At 39.4% G+C, this 19,217-nt stretch overlaps 1 protein-coding gene across 7 annotated transcripts in view; it reads left to right on the forward strand.

Annotated features, from left to right (window-relative positions):
- Nucleotides 1-19,217, forward strand: part of LRP5 (LDL receptor related protein 5) — a 178,768-nt gene that overhangs the window by 130,226 nt on the left and 29,325 nt on the right. For 6 of the 7 annotated variants that reach the window (XM_065838052.2, XM_065838053.2, XM_071809070.1 and 3 more), the window contains 8 exons: nt 3,753-3,969; nt 5,115-5,404; nt 7,435-7,661; nt 7,997-8,181; nt 9,459-9,782; nt 11,700-11,902; nt 13,837-14,048; nt 15,525-15,715. In XM_065838052.2, coding sequence (XP_065694124.1) covers nt 3,753-3,969; nt 5,115-5,404; nt 7,435-7,661; nt 7,997-8,181; nt 9,459-9,782; nt 11,700-11,902; nt 13,837-14,048; nt 15,525-15,715 — 1,849 coding nt within the window. The remainder of the gene's footprint in view (nt 1-3,752; nt 3,970-5,114; nt 5,405-7,434; nt 7,662-7,996; nt 8,182-9,458; nt 9,783-11,699; nt 11,903-13,836; nt 14,049-15,524; nt 15,716-19,217) is intronic. The other variant, XM_065838054.2, reaches the window with a different exon arrangement.

Raw genomic sequence — 19,217 nt, forward strand, 5'->3', positions numbered from 1 at the left:
AAGTTCTCATGAAGTTGTTCTCTGCAGTTGAAGACATCTTCACTCTAGCATTGCAAGACAGACTGTGTTATAGTGATGGTTTTTGTGTATAGCATAGGTGTCCTGGTTTAGTTAAAAAACAAGTTTCTCTTTTAGTGGATTTTGCCTGCCAGCTGAAGCCTTCATATTAGCTGCATTTTCCTGGAGAACCAGACACATGTTTTGGTAAACCTAGCAGTGGAATGCAAACTTATTGATAACCACAGATGGACATCTTGCGAGAGGGGCAACGAGAAACTGGGGATTAAAAAACTGACCAACTGTGTATAACATTCCATTCACGTGAATAGTTCATATAAAAGCGGGAGATCATGAGGATCTCGTCCCATTTTCCCTTCTGCTTATGACCGACATTAGGAGAGGACCTTGCTAGTTGTCCCTGCAAACTGAGGCCTGGTGAGAGACTGAATCCAGCTCCGGTTGGCTACAGATTCTAATCCAGGACTTTGGGTGCTGGCTCTGCAGTTGCTGAGACTTTCAAGATTGGTTTTGTATCTTTTGTATTATTTTCTCTATTCTTATTAGTAGCATTAGTAGCATCTTTATTTTTTTCCAACTCTCTTCTCTCTGTCCTTCTTTCCCTCCCAATCACCTGTCCTTAGTGGGAAGAGGGGAGAGGGAGGGGCAAAAGGGAGAAGTGGAGGGGAGAGGAGGTTAACAATACATCTGCCAGGGTTTGATTGTCACCCCCCAATCTAAACCCTCGACAATAGGTAAATCCAGGGTGCAGTAGGTGACTGCTTGTCTCTGCAGTTTGGCTGGTGGTGACTGTAAGATCTAGTGTGTGTCCTGTGTTTGTGGTGCCTTAACCCTGGCTGGACTCCAACCACCCACCAAGCTGCTCATACCTCTCCCCTTCCTCAGCTGGACAGGGGAGATAAAATATAAAGAAAGACTCATGGGTTGAGTAAACAACAGGGAGAGATCACTCACCAATTACCATCATGGGCGAAACAAACTCAACTCAGAGAAATTAATTTAATTTATTGCTGATCACATCGGAGTAGGGTAATTAGAAATAACACCAAATCTTAAAGCACCTTTCCCCACACCTGATTTCTTCCTAGGCTCAATTTCATTCACTATTTTCTCTATCTTCTCCCCCATCAGCAACACGGGGGGGCAGGGAATGGAGGTTGTGGTCTGTTCATCACACGTTATCTCTGCCGCTTCTTCCTCCTCAAGTGTGGAATTCCTCACACTCTTCCTGCTCCAGCATGGGGTCCCTCCCACAGGGGACAGTCCTCCACAAACTTCTTCAATGTCAGTTCTTCCCACAGCTTGCAATTCTTCATGAACTGCTCCAGCATGGGTCCTTCCTATTGGTTGTAGTCCTTCAGGAACAGACTGCTCCAGCATGCGTCCCCGACAGGGTCACAGCCTCCTTCAGACATCCACCTGCTCCAGCATGGGGTCCTCTGCAGTCTGCACGTAGATATCTGCTCCACCATGGATATCCATGGTCTGCAGGGGGACAGCTGTTCTCACCATGGACTGCACCAGAGGCTGCAGGGGAGACTCGGCTCCAACACCTGGAGCACCTCCTCTTTCTCCTTCTTCACTGACCTTGGTGTCTGCAGGGTTGTTTCTCTCACATATTCTCACTTCTCTCTTTAGCTGCACTGGTGCAGGTTTTTTTCCCCTTCTTAAATATGTTATCACAGACGTAGTATCACCAAGATCACCATGCTGTCACCAAGCGGGACCAGCGACAGGTCCCTCTCGGAGCCAGCAGGCATTGGCTCTATTGCACAGGAGGGGAAGCTTCTAGCAGCTTCTCACAGAAACCACCCATGTATTGCCTTCTGCTACCAAAACCTCACCATGAAACCCAATACAGTGTACTAGCATTTAGTAGTATTTTCAGATAAAATTCATATAGTAAAATTGGTGATCACATCTTATTTGTATTACTCTGAACAGGAAATATTGTGCCCAAAGTAACTGTGTCATGGAAGAAATGCATGTTGTTTTCACAAATTTGTAAAGAGTTATAGGGTTTCCAAGCGGAGATTCTAATTTTTAGTTTGTTAGGATATCTTCCCTGGGTTTGCGTGAGCATACTCAAATTCACATGGTAATTTAGTAAGATGTGGTGATTGTCATTGGTCATGTTAAAAAAACAGAAATCATAGCTGCTTCTACTTGTATGGACAGAACCTTACAACTTACTGTTTTATAATATCTGTATTAAATTGTGGTAAAACTGCTGGTTGATTTTGACTGTAGATAGTACTGTGAGGCACTTAATGGTTTAATATTACATAGCATTCAATATTTTTTAATAAGAAATATTACTTAAACACTTAGCAGTTTAAAAGTCAGAGGAATACAGAGTTGCGACGACCATAGCTGTCTTTAAATCACAAGAAAATAGAAGTTTTTCGTAGTGAAGGCAACTTAATCACCTACAAGATACAGCTTTAGTATCTGAATAAAAACTTTATTTCCAAATTATAATAAAGAGGAGACTATTTAAAACCTCAGTGACGAGCCATATTAGCCTGTATTAAAGCACAGCGATTGTCCACCTGTGAAGCGTTTCTAGCAACAAATGGAGATTTAATTGAAGTATGTTGGAAAATAAATTGTCTTAAGTTGTGGTCTTTTGGTTTCAGTATGGTACTGAACTTCATACTGCTTACAGTATAAATTTTCAAGTAACACCTTAAAAATATTATAGTTACATTGCAGCTACCAGTTGCAAGAAGTGTGATGGGGAGGAATATAGGAATTTGTCAGGTAAATATTTTGCCTAGGTCTTATAAATATACACTCTTTGCCATGTGTAAGAGATGTCTGGATGATTGAAAAGATAATTGCAGATTCCTGTAGTAGATGGAGGTGACTTCAGGCATGTGGCATGGGGATTTGTATGCAGACATTTTAATTTCATCTTGCCCAATGGTTATTGATCAGGCTCAGACTATATGAATCTCTTTCCTTATACCAAGCAAAGTGGAGTAGCATGAGATCATTGTAGTACTTGGTTATGAAATAATTATCCAATAGCATATATATATGTGGAGCTTATCCCATCTCTACTATTTTGCTTTCTCTGCAGTTTTAGGAATACTGCAGAATACTGCAGAACCCTCATTAGTCTTCACAGAGAGGCTATGGAAACTGTAGGTGCCCTGCAGTTACATATGTCAATACTTATTCCACATCTTAAAGATCTTGCTTATCACAAGAGTGAGAAAAACTCAATTCTTTTATGGTAAAAGAAATGAAATTTCAGAAAGTACAGATTCTATTTGGCTTTATCATACCCTGAAAGAATTCTGATGGCCTCTGTTCCCCATGATTGAGTGTTGAAGGTCAGTCCAGCAATTCCTTGTTTCTGGGGAAAGAGTTCAGTAGTGAGACCAAGACATTAACAGAAATTAAATATCTCCTGAGCCTCACTCCCATCCCAAGAAACACTCCCTTTGTAGTGGTCTTTGCAGGTTTGTACTGATGCAAGTGAAATTCATGTTGCTTAGGTTTTCCAGTGGAGAAGGGGTGAGATAAGCTACTTCTAGTCTTGTCATTCCAATGTATTTTTCTTTCAACAAACCTGGAGGTACATTCTTTTGAAAGAAGCCTGCTGTGAATTTCAGGAGCTTCTTGCATAAAAGTATAGAAGTTGTCAAAATATGATTGATATTGCCATTTTAATAGTACCTGCATTAGAGAAGATTATTTTTTTCCTTTTTTTTTTTTCCTCACAGGTCATAAATGTTGATGGAACAATGAGAAAAACCCTGTTAGAAGATAAGCTTCCACATATATTTGGGTTCACGCTCCTGGGAGATTACATCTACTGGACTGACTGGCAGAGACGAAGCATTGAAAGAGTTCACAAGATAAAGGCTAGCAGAGACATCATAATTGATCAGCTGCCAGATTTAATGGGCCTTAAAGCAACAAGTGTTACAAAAGTGTTTGGTAAGCATGAGCAATCATAGGATGGATCTGTAGTAGTTTCTAGATGGTCTTGCTTTCATTAAGCAACTGTTGATTGCTTATAATGAGAATAACTGTGGTCTCATATGTTTAAATAATTTTAAGGGAAAGCTTCACCTATTGTTTGTAAAGTTGGGAAAACAGAGTGTTGCAAAAGAAGTATGGGCTTCCAGTATTTAGTGACATTTGACAAAAGTCTTCCACAACTTCCACTACACTCTGAATTTTTGTGAGGAGAATTTTATTCCTCCCTCCAGTCTATAGGAATTGTTACTTCTGGTGGTCACTTAATTACTCCATTTTCTGATACTCTTTTCTTCCAGTGGAAAGTCCCAGTGATGTTCAGTTAGCAGAACAGGATAGAAAGCAGTAAAAACTATGTTGGGTGATATAGGCAGAATTAGTGGCCATTACAATGGCCACTCAAAGCACATGGCACTTAAATACTAGCTTTAACACCTAAATTGTACTTAAATCTTAACAACTAAATCTTGCCCTTAGCATCCTCAGCAGCTTAAGCTTCATGTTCTTCCACTGCATCTGCTGAAAGGTGCAATCAGTGTTTTAGGTCCTTTGCTAGCATTCTTCACAGTCCCTCCCCATGTGATCATGGTTGTTCACACAAAAAAATAAATGCGAGATTGTGGTAATCTTCTGAGAAATGCTTCTGCCAATGAATTTTCTCAGCTTTAAATTAGACAGCTGGGAAAGAACTGTGGTTATCCAGCTCTTTTCTCAGCATTTTAATCACTGAACATTTGTAAAACCGGAGGTTTGAAAAAGATACAAAGGTGAGGTACTTGGCCAAAAATAACCAAGCTGAACCTGTATGTAATTGCCTGCTTTCAGTGAAGGAATTTAATCCTTGGGGAAAATAGAAGGATATGTTTGTAGCTGTTATTTGTACTATAAGAAGGTTAGGACCAGCTTCCTAATCCTTGGGTAGAAGGAAAGAAACATTTTTTCAGTGATGTTTTTAGAATTCCATGTTGACAATGCACAGTGTTAACTTATTTTGAAAAATTATAATTACACGGTGTTTCCATTCAGCCTTCTCCCTTCCTCTTTCCCACTTACCTCCACAGTGCACCAATAACTGTTTTCTTTTCTTTTTTTTTTTTTTTAAGGAACTAATTCATGTGCAGAGAGTAATGGAGGCTGCAGCCATCTGTGTTTCTTTACACCTCAGGAGACCAGGTGTGCCTGTCCCATTGGCCTTGAGCTGTTGAGTGACATGAAGACTTGCATCATTCCTGAAGCCTTCTTAGTTTTCACAAGCAGAGCAGCAATTCATAGGATTTCCCTTGAAACCAATAATAATGATGTTGCTATTCCTCTTACTGGAGTCAAAGAAGCATCTGCTCTGGATTTTGATGTCTCTGATAACAGAATCTATTGGACTGATGTTAGTTTGAAGGTATTATTGACACGTGAATTCCCTGAATATAAAGCCAGCATAAAGAGCAGTTGCTTTGATCTAACAAACATCCCTGTTGCATGATCTGTCCTGCAGTTGCTAATGTTGTCATTCAATTGCATCCAAGGAGACTCTTGGAGATGAAGACAGTTGCATTGTTGAAAGCACAGTTGTGTGACAGGCATCTTCCTGCTTCAAATAAAAGTCTGAAGTGATGTGTGCTCATACCGAATGCCGAAGTCTTGGAGGCTGCATGTGTTGCATCCAAATATGTATCTTTTTTAAAAGCTATTTTCATGTCACATAGTAGAGTAACACCCCAAGCTTTCTATCCTATTCCAATTTTGGCTTGGAAGGCAATCTTAGTCAACATTTGGCAAGTGAACTTTGGGTTAGTTGCTGTTAGTCTGTGTCTCCAGTTTGGCACAAAGAAGGCCAGGGAACTCACCCGGTTCCCTCCACACTGTTAAGTCCCCGCCTGCCCCAGTTCTGTCTGAGTGTGTTCCCCAGGAGTTTGATGTTTCCTGTGACATATTTGTTTCACATCCAGGTGCATACTAAAGTGAGTGTTGTGCCATTCATCAGTGTTAACTTCGCTTTTTGAAGTTAATTAAGTAATGGTAGAAAATGACAGGTGCAGTTCACTGGAACTGAATTCTTCTACTTAGCCTCTTAATAGGTTTTCCAAGAGCAAAGAAAGTTTCCTTGCCAATGTCCCTAAGTCATAATAGGGGAAAGCTCACTTTTAGTGACTACAGGGCACCTGCAGTTTCCATAGCCTCTCTGTGAAGACTAACGAGGGTTTTGCTTCAGTATTAACAGTGCTGCTTGTGGTGTGGATACCTTTCCTTCAGGAACAGTGCCGATGTAATAAATTAGCATACTGTAGACACAGTTACTAAATAAGTCTCACACAAACACATGGAGAACTGGAGCTATGATCATCTTAACCATTTACAGTGGAAAATACATGACTTAAACTGTACCCGTGCATAGATCCCACTCTTACTCCATGCGGATCTGGAAAACATTTAACTTGTTTACGGCCTCCTGAATTATCCAGAATACTGTATTTTCACATGTGTATCAATGTATGTTTCAGCACATCTGGGTTCTCATTCCCCCTGTGCCCTAGCCTCCTGCAGCTTAGCAGCAGGTAGTGTACCTTGAGAGCCCATAGTTGTCTCCCTTTCCTTTGGTAACCACTACTTCCCTGACCTCCTTCTGCCTCTGGTTATATGAGGACTCGTTTTCAAAAAGGGGTTAAAGTTTTTCTGAGATCTGGGTGTAACCTATAAAAACATACTCCATGATTTCTGGTTTTGACATTTACCTTTAAAAATATAGAATGTTTCTTAGCCTGATAGGTTCATTTATCACATTATTAACAATTGATAGCTGACATATTAGCAGGCATGTAAAATGATTGCTTAGTGTTGATAACAAGGGTGGGTGATTGTACATTGGTCCTGGAAGTTACTAATTATTTACCTGGGGATTGTACTCCTTGTTAGGAGCGGCTTGTTTATATGTACACAGTCCTTGCCTTATGACTTGTTTTGTTGAGTATGTGTAACTAAATTATAGATGGGATCAGCAAACTTGCTCCAGGTGACTGATCATGAGAAACAATTCAGATTTCTCTGAATTGAGATGTGTTTCTGAGACTTAAAACATTGCAGCAAATTGAGTAACTAAAAAAAAATTCCTTATTGTGTGCAAATAGAAGGAGGGAGAAGGGGCAATGAAGAATGTGCAGATACATAGTGCTTTCTGAAAGTCATGTACTTTTAAGATGTCTTAGATTGGTCATCAGAAACCAGTAGCTTTCTGAAAATTCAGGTCTTTTTATCCTGTGAATTGCTACATATTATTTGACAACAGAAATTTAATTGAATTTTAAAAATATAACACTGGCTTATCTTTTTTACTAATTTATTTTTGTATTCTAAACTTCATAATAATTATTCCTTTTTATTGCAGTGGCATATCCGTAAACACTTTAATATTTTTACACAATTATTTTCCAGACCATAAGCCGAGCTTTCATGAATGGGAGCTCTGTTGAACATGTGATTGAGTTTGGGCTAGATTATCCTGAGGGAATGGCTGTAGACTGGATGGGAAGGAACCTCTACTGGGCGGATACTGGAACCAATCGCATTGAAGTAGCCCGCCTGGATGGACAGCATAGGCAGGTTCTTGTGTGGAAGGACTTGGACAACCCAAGGTCTCTGGCTCTTGATCCTACCAAAGGGTAAGGGGCGGTGTTGTTTTTCAAAGCTTTGTGTGCATGTTCTTGTACATGACAAGTTATTTGGCAGTTTCAATAGCTCCAAGCTTCAAGGGTCTTTGAAAATACAATAAACGCTCCACAGCCCTATGGGTTACGATGAAAAAATAAGAATTGTCAATCATATTTTTCTACCTTTGTCTAAAAAAGGAGTACTGTAATACTGCACAGAACCACATGACTTTTTCTTTTTTTTTTTTTTTTTAAGAACTGAAAATAAATTTAGAAAAATCAAGGCATGCAGCTAAATACAATCCTGCCTAGCTAATGTACTCTTTTTGTTCCACTTCTCGTTGCAGATACATGTACTGGACTGAATGGGGAGGTAAACCTAGGATTGTTCGAGCGTATATGGATGGAACAAACAGCATTACTTTGGTAGATAAAGTGGGTCGTGCCAATGACCTCACTATTGATTATGCGGACCAAAGGCTATATTGGACTGACTTAGACACAAGCATGATTGAGTCATCAAATATGCTAGGTAATCCAGTGTTATATTACACTAACCAGTACAGAAATATGCACTGACCATAGTAAAGCAATTGAATATTATGAAATTTGAATTATATTATTGATATTAAATCTGCCTGTATATTTTTCTTATGAAAGGAAATGGAGAGTTAAATGTTTAAGGAGATAAAAATAACTTTCTAGATGAAAAAACATATGATGATTTATAATGATGGTGAGAAATGGTGTCACTTCTCTGTATTGACATGAAAAACTGCCTGTGTTCTATCAAAGCAGAGATGGCCTCTGAATTTCTTGAAGTGAGGACAATTTATAGGTTTACCACCCCTGACTTTTCAGTCTGGCCACCAATATTGTTTTGAAGTATTATTTTTTTTGCACCTTCACACTAATTGCATTAGTTCAAAACCAAAGCCAAATACTGCTTGCGTTTCCTGTAGTCTGAAAGGTTGTGCAACTACCTCTACAGTGTATCATGACATGTTTTGTACACAACTTTACACATTTGCATATCTTCCATTGGAATTTCGTTTATACATACAAGGAGTGTGCTAAGATTTACTGAACTTTCACATCGATGTTGACGTGATAACTGCATAATACAAGGAAGTTTTGTTTCCTGCAGCTCACATAGTGCTTTTGTGATTTACAGAAAGAATTCATATACTTCAGTAGTGCATGTCTGGCAGAGGCCATCTAACACTCTACAAACTGTTAAATCTATTGTGAATGTTGCTAACTGAGCCACTGAGTGTGAGAGTATTGGCATTTCTGCCAAACAAATGGTTTCCTAATCTCTTGGGCTAGCTGTATGTTAAACTGCACTGCAAAATATTTGTGTTTCTTGTGTTGAACACCTTAATTTATCATAGCTGTTTCTCTGTGAATCTCATGTTTGTTGTATGTTGTTGCTTTTGTGCATATTAACTGGGGTTTTTATTGGCCTAAGTGATTCCTGGAGCTGGTAGCATTCTTGAATATATTTTCTAATATCTATTTGGGATTATAAGCATGAGACATAGAGAGTAGTATTTATTTAAACAACAATACACTGGCACAGTTTCAAATTGCTCTATAGGCAAGAGGGTATCAGTATAAGGTTTCTGAATGCAAGTGCTTAGGTTACCTCTTGAGCTGATACTGCTTAATAGTGAATCTCATGATGCTGACTCAGGAAATGAGGTTTTATTTTCAAAAGGAAAAAAAAAGCTTTTTTCTTTATTCGTTCACACTCTTCATTTCATGACTTGGGAATTGCCCTGTAGTTGATTATCCATATTTTTGCAGGACAAGAACGAGAAATCATAGCAGATGATCTACCTCATCCATTTGGATTAACCCAATACAGTGACTACATCTACTGGACAGACTGGAATCTTCACAGCATAGAAAGAGCAGACAAGACCAGTGGGAAGAACAGGACACTTATTCAGGGCCATCTGGATTTTGTGATGGATATATTGGTCTTCCATTCTTCACGTCAGGATGGCTTGAATGATTGTGTGCAAAATAACGGCCACTGTGGTCACTTGTGCCTTGCCATACCAAATGGATTTAGGTGTGGCTGTGCTGCTCACTATACCTTGGATCCCAACAGCAGGAACTGTAGTTGTAAGCCTTTTTGTTTGCTGCTATATTTTTCAGTGCTTCTGGCTCCCAGATGCTTATGATCCTTTTCAAGTATAGAAAGTGAAGTCCATTTCAAAGGTTCTGGCTTTAAAGTTGATTTAAATAGGAGGACAGAGTGGGGGGTTTTATATCCATGTTTGTGACGTGAATTAGGGCTGAAGATTTTCCGAAGTAGTCTGTGCAACATGCACATGCACTTGAAATTCAAATAAGTTTGCTTGCCCCCTGTATGTGATATTATAAGCCCACCAGTTCACTGGTTGTCCAATAAGAATTTAGGTTTCTAGTGAAAATAGCAGATGAATAGAAAGTGGACTGTTGACATTAAAAAAAAAAAGCTTCAGGCATCCTGACACAGTAGCATATAAGGAAATTTTAACTGGATGAAAGGATGAGTTTATGAAAGGCAAGTCCTGCTTAACTAACATTGTATGCCAAAGTGACCCACTCAGTGGATGAGGGAAAGGCTATTGATGTTGTTTACTTGGATTTTAGTAAAGCCTTTGACACTGTTTCCCACAGCATTCTCCTGGAGAAACTGGTTGCTCGTGACTTGGATAGGGGTACGCTTCACTGGGTAAAGAACTGGCTGGATGGCCAGGCCCAAAGAGTGAATGGAGTCAAATCCAGTTGGCAACCAGTCACAAGCGGTGTTCCCCAGGGCTCAGTATTGGGACCAGTTCTGTTTAATATCTTTGTCGATTATCTGGATGAGAGGATTGAGTGCACCCTTAGTAAGTTTGCAGATGACATCAAGTTGGCTGGGAGTGTTGATCTCCTTGAGGGTAGGAAGACTCTACAGAGGGGTCTGGACAGGTTGGATCGATGGACTGAAGCAAATTGAGATTCAAAATAGCAAAGTGTTTGGTCCTGCACTTGAATCACAACAACCCCATGCAATGGTACAGGCTTGGAGAAGAGTGACTGGAAAGCTGCCCAGCAGAAAAGGACCTAGAGGTGTTGGTTGACAGATGGCTGAATGTGAGCCAACAGTGTGCCCAGGTGGCTAAGAAGGCCTACAGCATCCTGGCTCATATCACGAATAGTACAGCCAGCAGGACTAGGGAAGAGATTGTCCCCCCTGTTTGTGGCACTGGTTAGGCTGCACCTCAAATACTGTGTTCGGTTTTGGGTGCCTCACTACAAGAAAGACAATGAGGTGCTGGAGCATGTCCAAAGAAGGGCAGTGAAGCTGGTGAAGGGTCTAGAGAACAAGTCTTATGAGGAACAGCAGAGGGAACTGGGTTTGTTTAGTCCGGAGAAAATGAGGCTGAGGGCAGGAGACCTTATTGCTCTTTACAGCTATCTGAAGGGAGGTTGTAGCAAGGTGAGTGTTGGTCACCTCTCCCAAGCAGCAAGAGGAAATGGCCTCAAGTTGTACCAGAAGAGGTTTAAACTGGATACTAGGAAAAATTTCTTCACCAAAGCAGTTGTAAAGCTTTGGAACAGGTTGCCGAGGGAAGTGGTTGAGTCACTATGCCTGGAGGAATGTAAAAGACATATAGACATGGACTTGACAGATCTAGGTTAACAGTTGGGCTAGATATTAAAGGTCTTTTACAACCAAAATTATTCTATACTAATATAGGAAACCTGTGACTGTGTATTGCCCACTGTCAATGGTGTTGCTTAAACTCCACATGGGGAACAGAGTTATTTTAGAATATGAAAAGGAAATACTTTCTAGGTGAGGTTTGTGCACATTTACCCTCCAGAACTACATAAAGAAACATTTTCAGCTTAATAGCAAAAATCTCTAATTATGAATTACCTTCATTTTCTTTGTGAATATAATTGTCTCTCTGGGATTTTGTCCTAAATATTCTTTGTCTCTATGTGGTTGTATTTTTGACCATGTGAGTTGCATTTTCTTATGCATTCTGTTTTGATTTGTTTCAGCCCCTGCCAGCTTCTTGTTGTTTAGCCAGAAATCTGCAATCAGCCGGATGATACCAGATGATCAGCGAAGTCCAGATATCATCCTGCCTATGCATGGTCTAAGGAGTGTCAAGGCTATTGATTATGATCCCTTAGATAAGTTGATCTATTGGGTAGATGGACGTCAGAATATTATAAAAAGAGCCAAAGATGATGGCACCCAGGCAAGTTTACCTGGTGTATATAGTTTTGTGTTGGTCTGTTTGTGTCCTTTGTGCTTGACTTTCCCGTTCCCTCCCTTGCACCAAGGGATCGTTGGTGTCAACTGTACTCTTGCAAGCACTTGTTCATAAATATTATATTCATATGTGAAAATTACTGAAGACTTTTAGGATCATGATTTTAATTTATACTCAAAGAAGTGCAATAGAATATAGCACATCATAGGTATCTGAAACTATAAGCCTTGAATCACAATATTAAGCTAAGAATGGACATTTTCCTAGTTCTTGAGCAGTCATGTCTAAACAATGTGACATGGTATCAGTAGAAATGGACTGGTCTCTTCATGCATCTAGAGTTTTAGAGGTTTTACAGTTTCCTTTAAAGGAAGAGGTGACAATTTTTTGACCATTTCTTTTAAGATTGGGAGAAGGTATGTTGAGATGAGCAGCCAACAGGGTTGTGGATTAATTTTGAAGAAGTTTTGCTCTTTCTTTTTGTGATTATGCTAGGTGCTAATTGTTGTAGTCTAGCTTCTCTTTGGTACTTGCTAAGTGTAAATTGCAATGGAGATTTGTTTGCTGTGTTTTCTTCTACCTTGGTCAAACAGCTTTGAAGATGCAGGTCCCTTGCAGATTTTGACTTTCTATTTCACTAACTATGTTTACGTAGTTTTGCCAACTTGTGCTGTTTGCAGATGATGAATATGAGTGTCATACCTGGGTAATATTACCTTTGATTTCAGGAAAGAATGATTTCTAGGCACACTCTCAAGACAAAATAGGGATAAAGCTTTATATAAAAATAAAAAAGCCTGTATATCACTATTGCAGAACTTGGTGAACTAAAACCAAATTGTGGAAATATAACTTTCACAAGAAATTATGTGTTGGGTAATTCATTGGACTTAAGTTGAGCACGGAATGTTATCTTCAGCTTTCTTGACCTATATGAACTTTTTTATGTACGGATTGAGAGCACCACATTAGGACACTTAAGGAAGGAAGTCACTGCTTTACCCTCACCATTATCACGTCACAAGAAGCAGTCACCTTTGAAGGCTATTTTGATGTCAGGAGTCCTGCCAGCAGTATTACTATCCCAATGACACTGGGATTGGCTGTACACTAGTGAAGCCTGTGTAATGTTAAACAACAGAACGATTATTTTTCTTTAGGGATTTTTTATATGCTCTAGTGCTCTCCACAGTAATAAAGTATTGAAGTCTCTGTTAGTATTCAACATAGAGTTAAAAAACGTAGTAAATAATATGTTAGTTGGATTGGGAAGGGTCTAGGGTAATGATTCCAGGAACTTGGCAATAATGTCAATAAGGTTCATCATAAAGACATGAGGGTGAAAGCAAGGTAATGTTGTTAGTATGGGTGTGAGACAGAGCTGTAGCCACTTCACATGTAAGCAGACAGAACCCAGTTTCACTAAATTTTTTAGTTTTTAGGATAAGCCAGGACTTAAAATAAATATCTACTACACTACAGAAAATAAAGTAAGGAGATTTTGGAAATAGGTAGAGATTTGTTCACTTAATTGTATAACAGTGCAGATCTGGCCAGAAGGCTGCCATGTTTCTTGCATTGTTTCATTCAAGATTTTTCCATGCATAAACATTCAATATTGTTTTCTTCCATCTCCTGGTAATTAATTCTACTATAGGAGGCCCCACAACTGCTTTCTGGGGAGTTTTGCATAATTTTATAGCAAATTTTGTACAGATGTTGTTCCTCTAATCCACAGTTTGAATCAAATATTTTTTTGCTTAGCTTTATCACATTTCTTGTATCTGTTTTTTCCTTGTGAGTGGTTTTAGGTGTTTCTGGACCATCAGGTAGGTAAACGGTATTTCTGTGCTATCGGTGTTCTTCAGTCAGTAATCAGAATAATTACTGGAAATTGTTCCCCATATGTTGTCTTGCAGCCTTTCACTGTCATGAGTACTCCAAACCAAAGTCAGAACCCAGAGAAGCAGCCACATGACCTTAGCATCGATATATACAGCCATACCTTGTACTGGACCTGTGAGGCCACAAACTCAGTCAATGTCCACAGGCTGAATGGCGAGTCGATTGGGATGGTGCTGAGAGGGGATCATGACAAGCCCAGAGCCATTGTAGTGAATGCAGAGCGAGGGTGAGATTCTTTTATGTACCTTGTACAGAGCACTCTTGGAATGTATGTCAGCTGCGTGTATGGCTTTTAAAGGTATCCACCTTTCTCTTACTGTTCTCTCCTTTGCTGCCTCCTCTGGTGTACTGACTTAGATGTTCACACAGCCTTGCGGTTGTTTATAATGAGAAACTAACCCAGGTGGGAACAGCAAAACAAAACAATCTTACCCTGTTTGCTGCATGAGTGCACAGCCCTAATGGGAAAAACATTAGAGTTTTGGTCATCATAAAACAAATGCTTCCAGAAAAAAAGCAGGATCTCTCATTGATACAACTATTCCTGCTTATGTAATAGCAGCAAGTTAAACAAACAAACAAAACCCTTATGTTCTATACTTTTTAAGTTCTGGCTTGATGCGTATCTCAAAAAACGTCTGAAATTAATTGAACCAGGTAGCATACATTGGAGTGATTTCCCACGGGAAGAAAATGTGTTGTTTTGCTGCAAAGCAATTTTGGTTAGATTCAGCAGACCTCATCTCTACCTCAGGTGGTTAGTACCTTAATTCTTAGGGATCAAAGATGATCCTTTACTGTTCTGTTTAATAAGCTAGATGCTTAAATTGCAATTTACTAGCATATGCTTGACAGATTTTGACTGACAATATTTCATAACTGTGTGGATACAGTAGTACCCAGAGAGTCTATCTTGAGCATTTATAGGATTGGTATTTTACACAGTACTCAGTGTACTCTGCACAGTTCAAAAGCTAGTGGGGGGAGCAGGGGATTAGAGGAAAGATTTTAATTTTATTGGGGCTAAGTCACTTGGACATAGTTTGTATCTATAAAAGCTTATCCGTTTTCTCCATTCAAATGGGTGTTTAGGTTTGTTATCTCTAAAACTCTGAACTTCCCTATACAGGGGGAGGACAGAGACTTCTGTTTGCATCTGAACTGGCTTAGACATATACAAAGAATTCATGGAACTAAGATACCAGGAATGTGGCATCCTCAGTTCCTCTTCCTTCTGATATTTGCTTCTCTCACATTTGGTAGGAACTTCTGCTTGCTGAGAAGGAAGGCAGCCCAGAAGGAGAGGAGGTGACAGTTAATGCTTTTTGTCAGGAAGAGGTGCTGGGCTTTGATTCACAGATGGGGACGGCTTTACCCAAGGGTGGTTGCAGAAAGTCTGTGCTAGTCTCCTACGAGCCCCACCTCCTCTGCAGGAACAGTGCAGTAGTGCTGAGTCCTGAAGCATTTTGTGGCTTGGTCTATTAAGGAAAAATGCTTTTAATTTCAGACTATCTCAATATGCCAGTTAACAAATGTTTGGGGTTCTGCAGCTGACAGATCTGGGCCTTTGTAGCTGTGAGCAAGGGTCGCTGCAGTCATCCCTGAGTAGACCATTCCCACTTACAACATAGAACCTGTGTGCAAAGGTGAGTTGCCTCCCTTCTGAAGCTCTCAGTTAAGTACCTGGTTTCTTTGTTCTCAGGTACATGTACTTCACCAACATGCAAGATCGAGCTCCCAAGATTGAGCGTGCAGCCCTTGATGGCACAGAGAGAGAAGTGCTTTTTACAACAGGGTTGATCCGACCAGTAGCACTGGTGATTGACAACAAACTTGGAAAGCTTTTCTGGGTGGATGCAGATCTGAAGCGCATCGAAAGCTGTGACTTGTCAGGTATGTGGTAGCAGTTAAATGTTTGGAGCAGAGTGTGTATATGTATAGGACATTATTCCCTCTTCAATGTTGACCCCAGTAAATTTTATCTCTGCTGTTTCCACTTCTGTGTAAGCAGTCACAGGGAACTATTGCTTGTGGGCTCCCATCTTTGATCTGATTGTGTTAAATGTGTCTGTAATGATTGCCACCCTCCAAGAGACCCATTTGACTTTTGGTATATTCTGAAAGCAACTTTTGCAAGATCAGATTTAAATAGATGTTGCCAGTCATGGAATGTCTAAATCACCTCCCCTGTGCCCTTTTTTTTTGTTATGGTTTGAAAAGTTTGCGTAACTCTTCAATTTTTCCTTCTCTGGAATTTATATCTTAGTAAATCAAGGTAGCCTGAAAAAACAGAAGGAAGGGGAATGGACTTTTTCTAAGGTGGATGATAAGGCAGCTCATCTGGAATACCAGTGTTGCAAAACAGTGGAGAGATGTCAATTAATTGCAGTTTTCCCACATCAGTAAAATAAAACATTAGTCCATGTTCATAGCAATAGCACCACATGGATTTTAGAGACTGCTGTTCATCATTGACTTCTTTTAAAAGCACTTAAAGGTGCTGAAGAAGTGGAGAAATGGGCTCACTTATCTCATGAGCAGTATAGCACAGAGGATCCAATGCCCCTACTTTCTGACTCACGATTCAGTCTCTTAAGAAATGAAATCCCAAAGGAAGCACAGAGAAAAGTGAACTAGTGTGAGGGAGTAAAAGCTGGGCTGTTGTAGTGATTGGCAACTGCCCTAACAGGCTGATTCTCCATTTTTTGGCAGCTCTTCTCTTTTTGCCATGTAGTCACATCCTTCCCTTGTGTTGTAGTGGGGCAACAAACTGGAACAGGAGAAAATTGTTCATTTTTTTACAAGGACAGTTCACTTTCGAGCACCTAAAACTGAGTCACAGTTGGACTCGGGTTTGCCAGAGAAGGTATAAAAATATGAATCTGGAACTGCAAAGCTAAAGCAGCCCATGTCTTTCATCAGTTATGAAGCTGGATGGGGGCGTATTGTCAAACTGCCTGTGTAGCCACAAAATGACCAATCCAGGATAGGTGTCAGAGGGCTTGGCTTGTGCAAAAACCCATGTTTGAGAAGTAAAGGTTGACAGATTGGGACATGTAACACAAAATGCATCAGAGATACTAAGAGGATTTTCTCTAGTGATTAAAGGATAAGTTCTGTAGGAGGAAATACAAAAGTAAAAGGCTAAGATGGAAAAGCAGCATATCATGCAGATATTGTGGCTACAGTGGTATCCACAAATGCAAGAGCTAGAGAAGATGCACCAAAGAGGATTATGTGGAAATCATATGATTTGGGAGAGGGGGAATGTACCAGGGAGAAGTTGATGGATTGAGAAGGGAAGACAGGATCAACACCTAGTGCTGGTACTGATAAAAAGGTGGCCCGCCATGTAAGAGGAAGCCATATTACTTAATGAAACTGTAGCTAGCAAATCTAGCTATGTGTAGATCTTCTGTTTGTGTGTACATAAACTTTCTTTTTTCCCCTTTGATTTAGTACACATCCAAGGCTGAGTCACAGCTAGCAGATGGGGCTGGGCAGGGGGCAAGTTTTTCTTGCTAAAGATTGGAAGATGTAGACTGTGACCTTGCACAGTACAGCATGAAATGCAGAGAAGTCTGTTTATTATTGTTTTAGATCTAAGTCTTGAATGAATAAGACCTGACGATAGGACTTAGATAAACTGATACATGAATAAATCAGCAACTAGACCATTACATACTGGTAGTTGTATCCTGTGATTGCAACTTCCTTTGTACACATTCTTCATTTTCATGCCATTAAAACTCCCTGTAAGCTTATTTTTGCATACTGGATATGTATTTTAATCCCATTCTTTGGATCTTTTTACAGGGAAAACTAAACTTTCTGTAGTTAATATTGAACCAAAGCTTTTAGTGCACATATATTTGATGGGCCACAACTAAAGAGTCAAACCCTGTAGGTAAGATAAAATCAGGGGAAAGCTACAGGATTAAAAGAAAACAATTTTTATTAACTAGAAGATATGTATAATATAGCTTGAAAACGATGGTTGTATTTGTTGCAGCTGAGATCTGTGTAATTTGATTCAGTGAGCTACTGATTTTTTAAATGAGTTAACAGCGTATTGTTATTTTAAAATATTTTGCAATCTTGCATCAGAAAAAAATTGACAGCCAAAGTTATGCTGGCTTGAATTAGTTCCTCTGAAACCTATTTTCTGAGCAAAACACTTTGAAATGGGCATATATTAGCAAAAGGATTTTAGTATAAACTGAGGCTGCTGAATAAATTTGACTTGCTTTGTTTTCAATTGGACTTTAAATAGAGGAGTTATGTGTCTTTCCTGCTTCATGTTTTTTACATTTTATTATTGATTTCCATCTTGAAAAGACTACACATCTGTTTCATTCTGAGAATCAAACTGATTACTGTGGAAATCTGACACTTCTTTATTTGCAACATGTTTTGTCTTCTTTATTCTAACCATATATGTTGGAAATATCCTTTTATTTATTCAGATCAAGTTTTTCATGTTGATCATTCTTCTAAACAACAATTTAATGATGTCATCCAGTGCTATAGGTGCCATTCTCCTTTTAAAATTATTAATTAATAATTTGAACTGTCATTTACTCAAGATCAAATCCAATGTAATTATAGCATTGATTAATCACTTTATCTACTGCTATCTCCAGCAGCTTCCCAAATCACCAGTGTTCAGTTTTTTGCATGTTAGGGAGAAAAACGATGATGCTTGATGTACACCCCTATAAACCATTAAATGTAGTGTGTTTTAGAACTGGATTGGTAGGCTGTCCAAACAGGCTAGGATTGCAACAGGAATGCTAGCTTGCAAATGTCACCTAACACGTCAAGTATTCATGATTTTAGGATATCCTTCAGGAAACCAGCTTGCCTTTTATATCTAAAGGGATGAGCAATTTAGCACTTAAAAAGTCACGAAGGCAGAAGTTGTTATCTTTATATCAGGTTGAAATGTGGCTTTCCTGTTCTTGTGGTATCTTGAATGCAGCTGAAAATTGTACCTTTGCTTCAAAATGCAAGACTTAATCTGACAAAAGGACTTGTCTTTGAAAATCCAGTGACACTGAAGTTCATAGGAGCCAAGGGCGCTCAGCAGATTGCAGGGCAAATGACCAAAGAGCCCTATGTTTGATAATTGAGAATGTTCTTCTGTCAAAATGTTTCCTAGTATTTCTAAATTTGAAGACCTGTTTTGGAGAAGACAAAGAACATCTCAGGAACTGCACTGCTAGAGAGTAGTACTAAGGGTCAGGTTTAGTGCCCATGTAGTAGAAATAGTGCAGGTGCATCCATTCTGTTCTTTTACTCTGCCTAAGAGTAAAATTCTGTGATACCTGGAAAGTGCATACAGTAATGGATATATCAGATTACAGGACTCTGCTGTCACATACAGTTCATACAT

The sequence above is a fragment of the Patagioenas fasciata genome, chromosome 5 (assembly GCF_037038585.1).
Source record: "Patagioenas fasciata isolate bPatFas1 chromosome 5, bPatFas1.hap1, whole genome shotgun sequence".
In the NCBI taxonomy this organism is placed as follows: Eukaryota; Metazoa; Chordata; class Aves; order Columbiformes; family Columbidae; genus Patagioenas; species Patagioenas fasciata.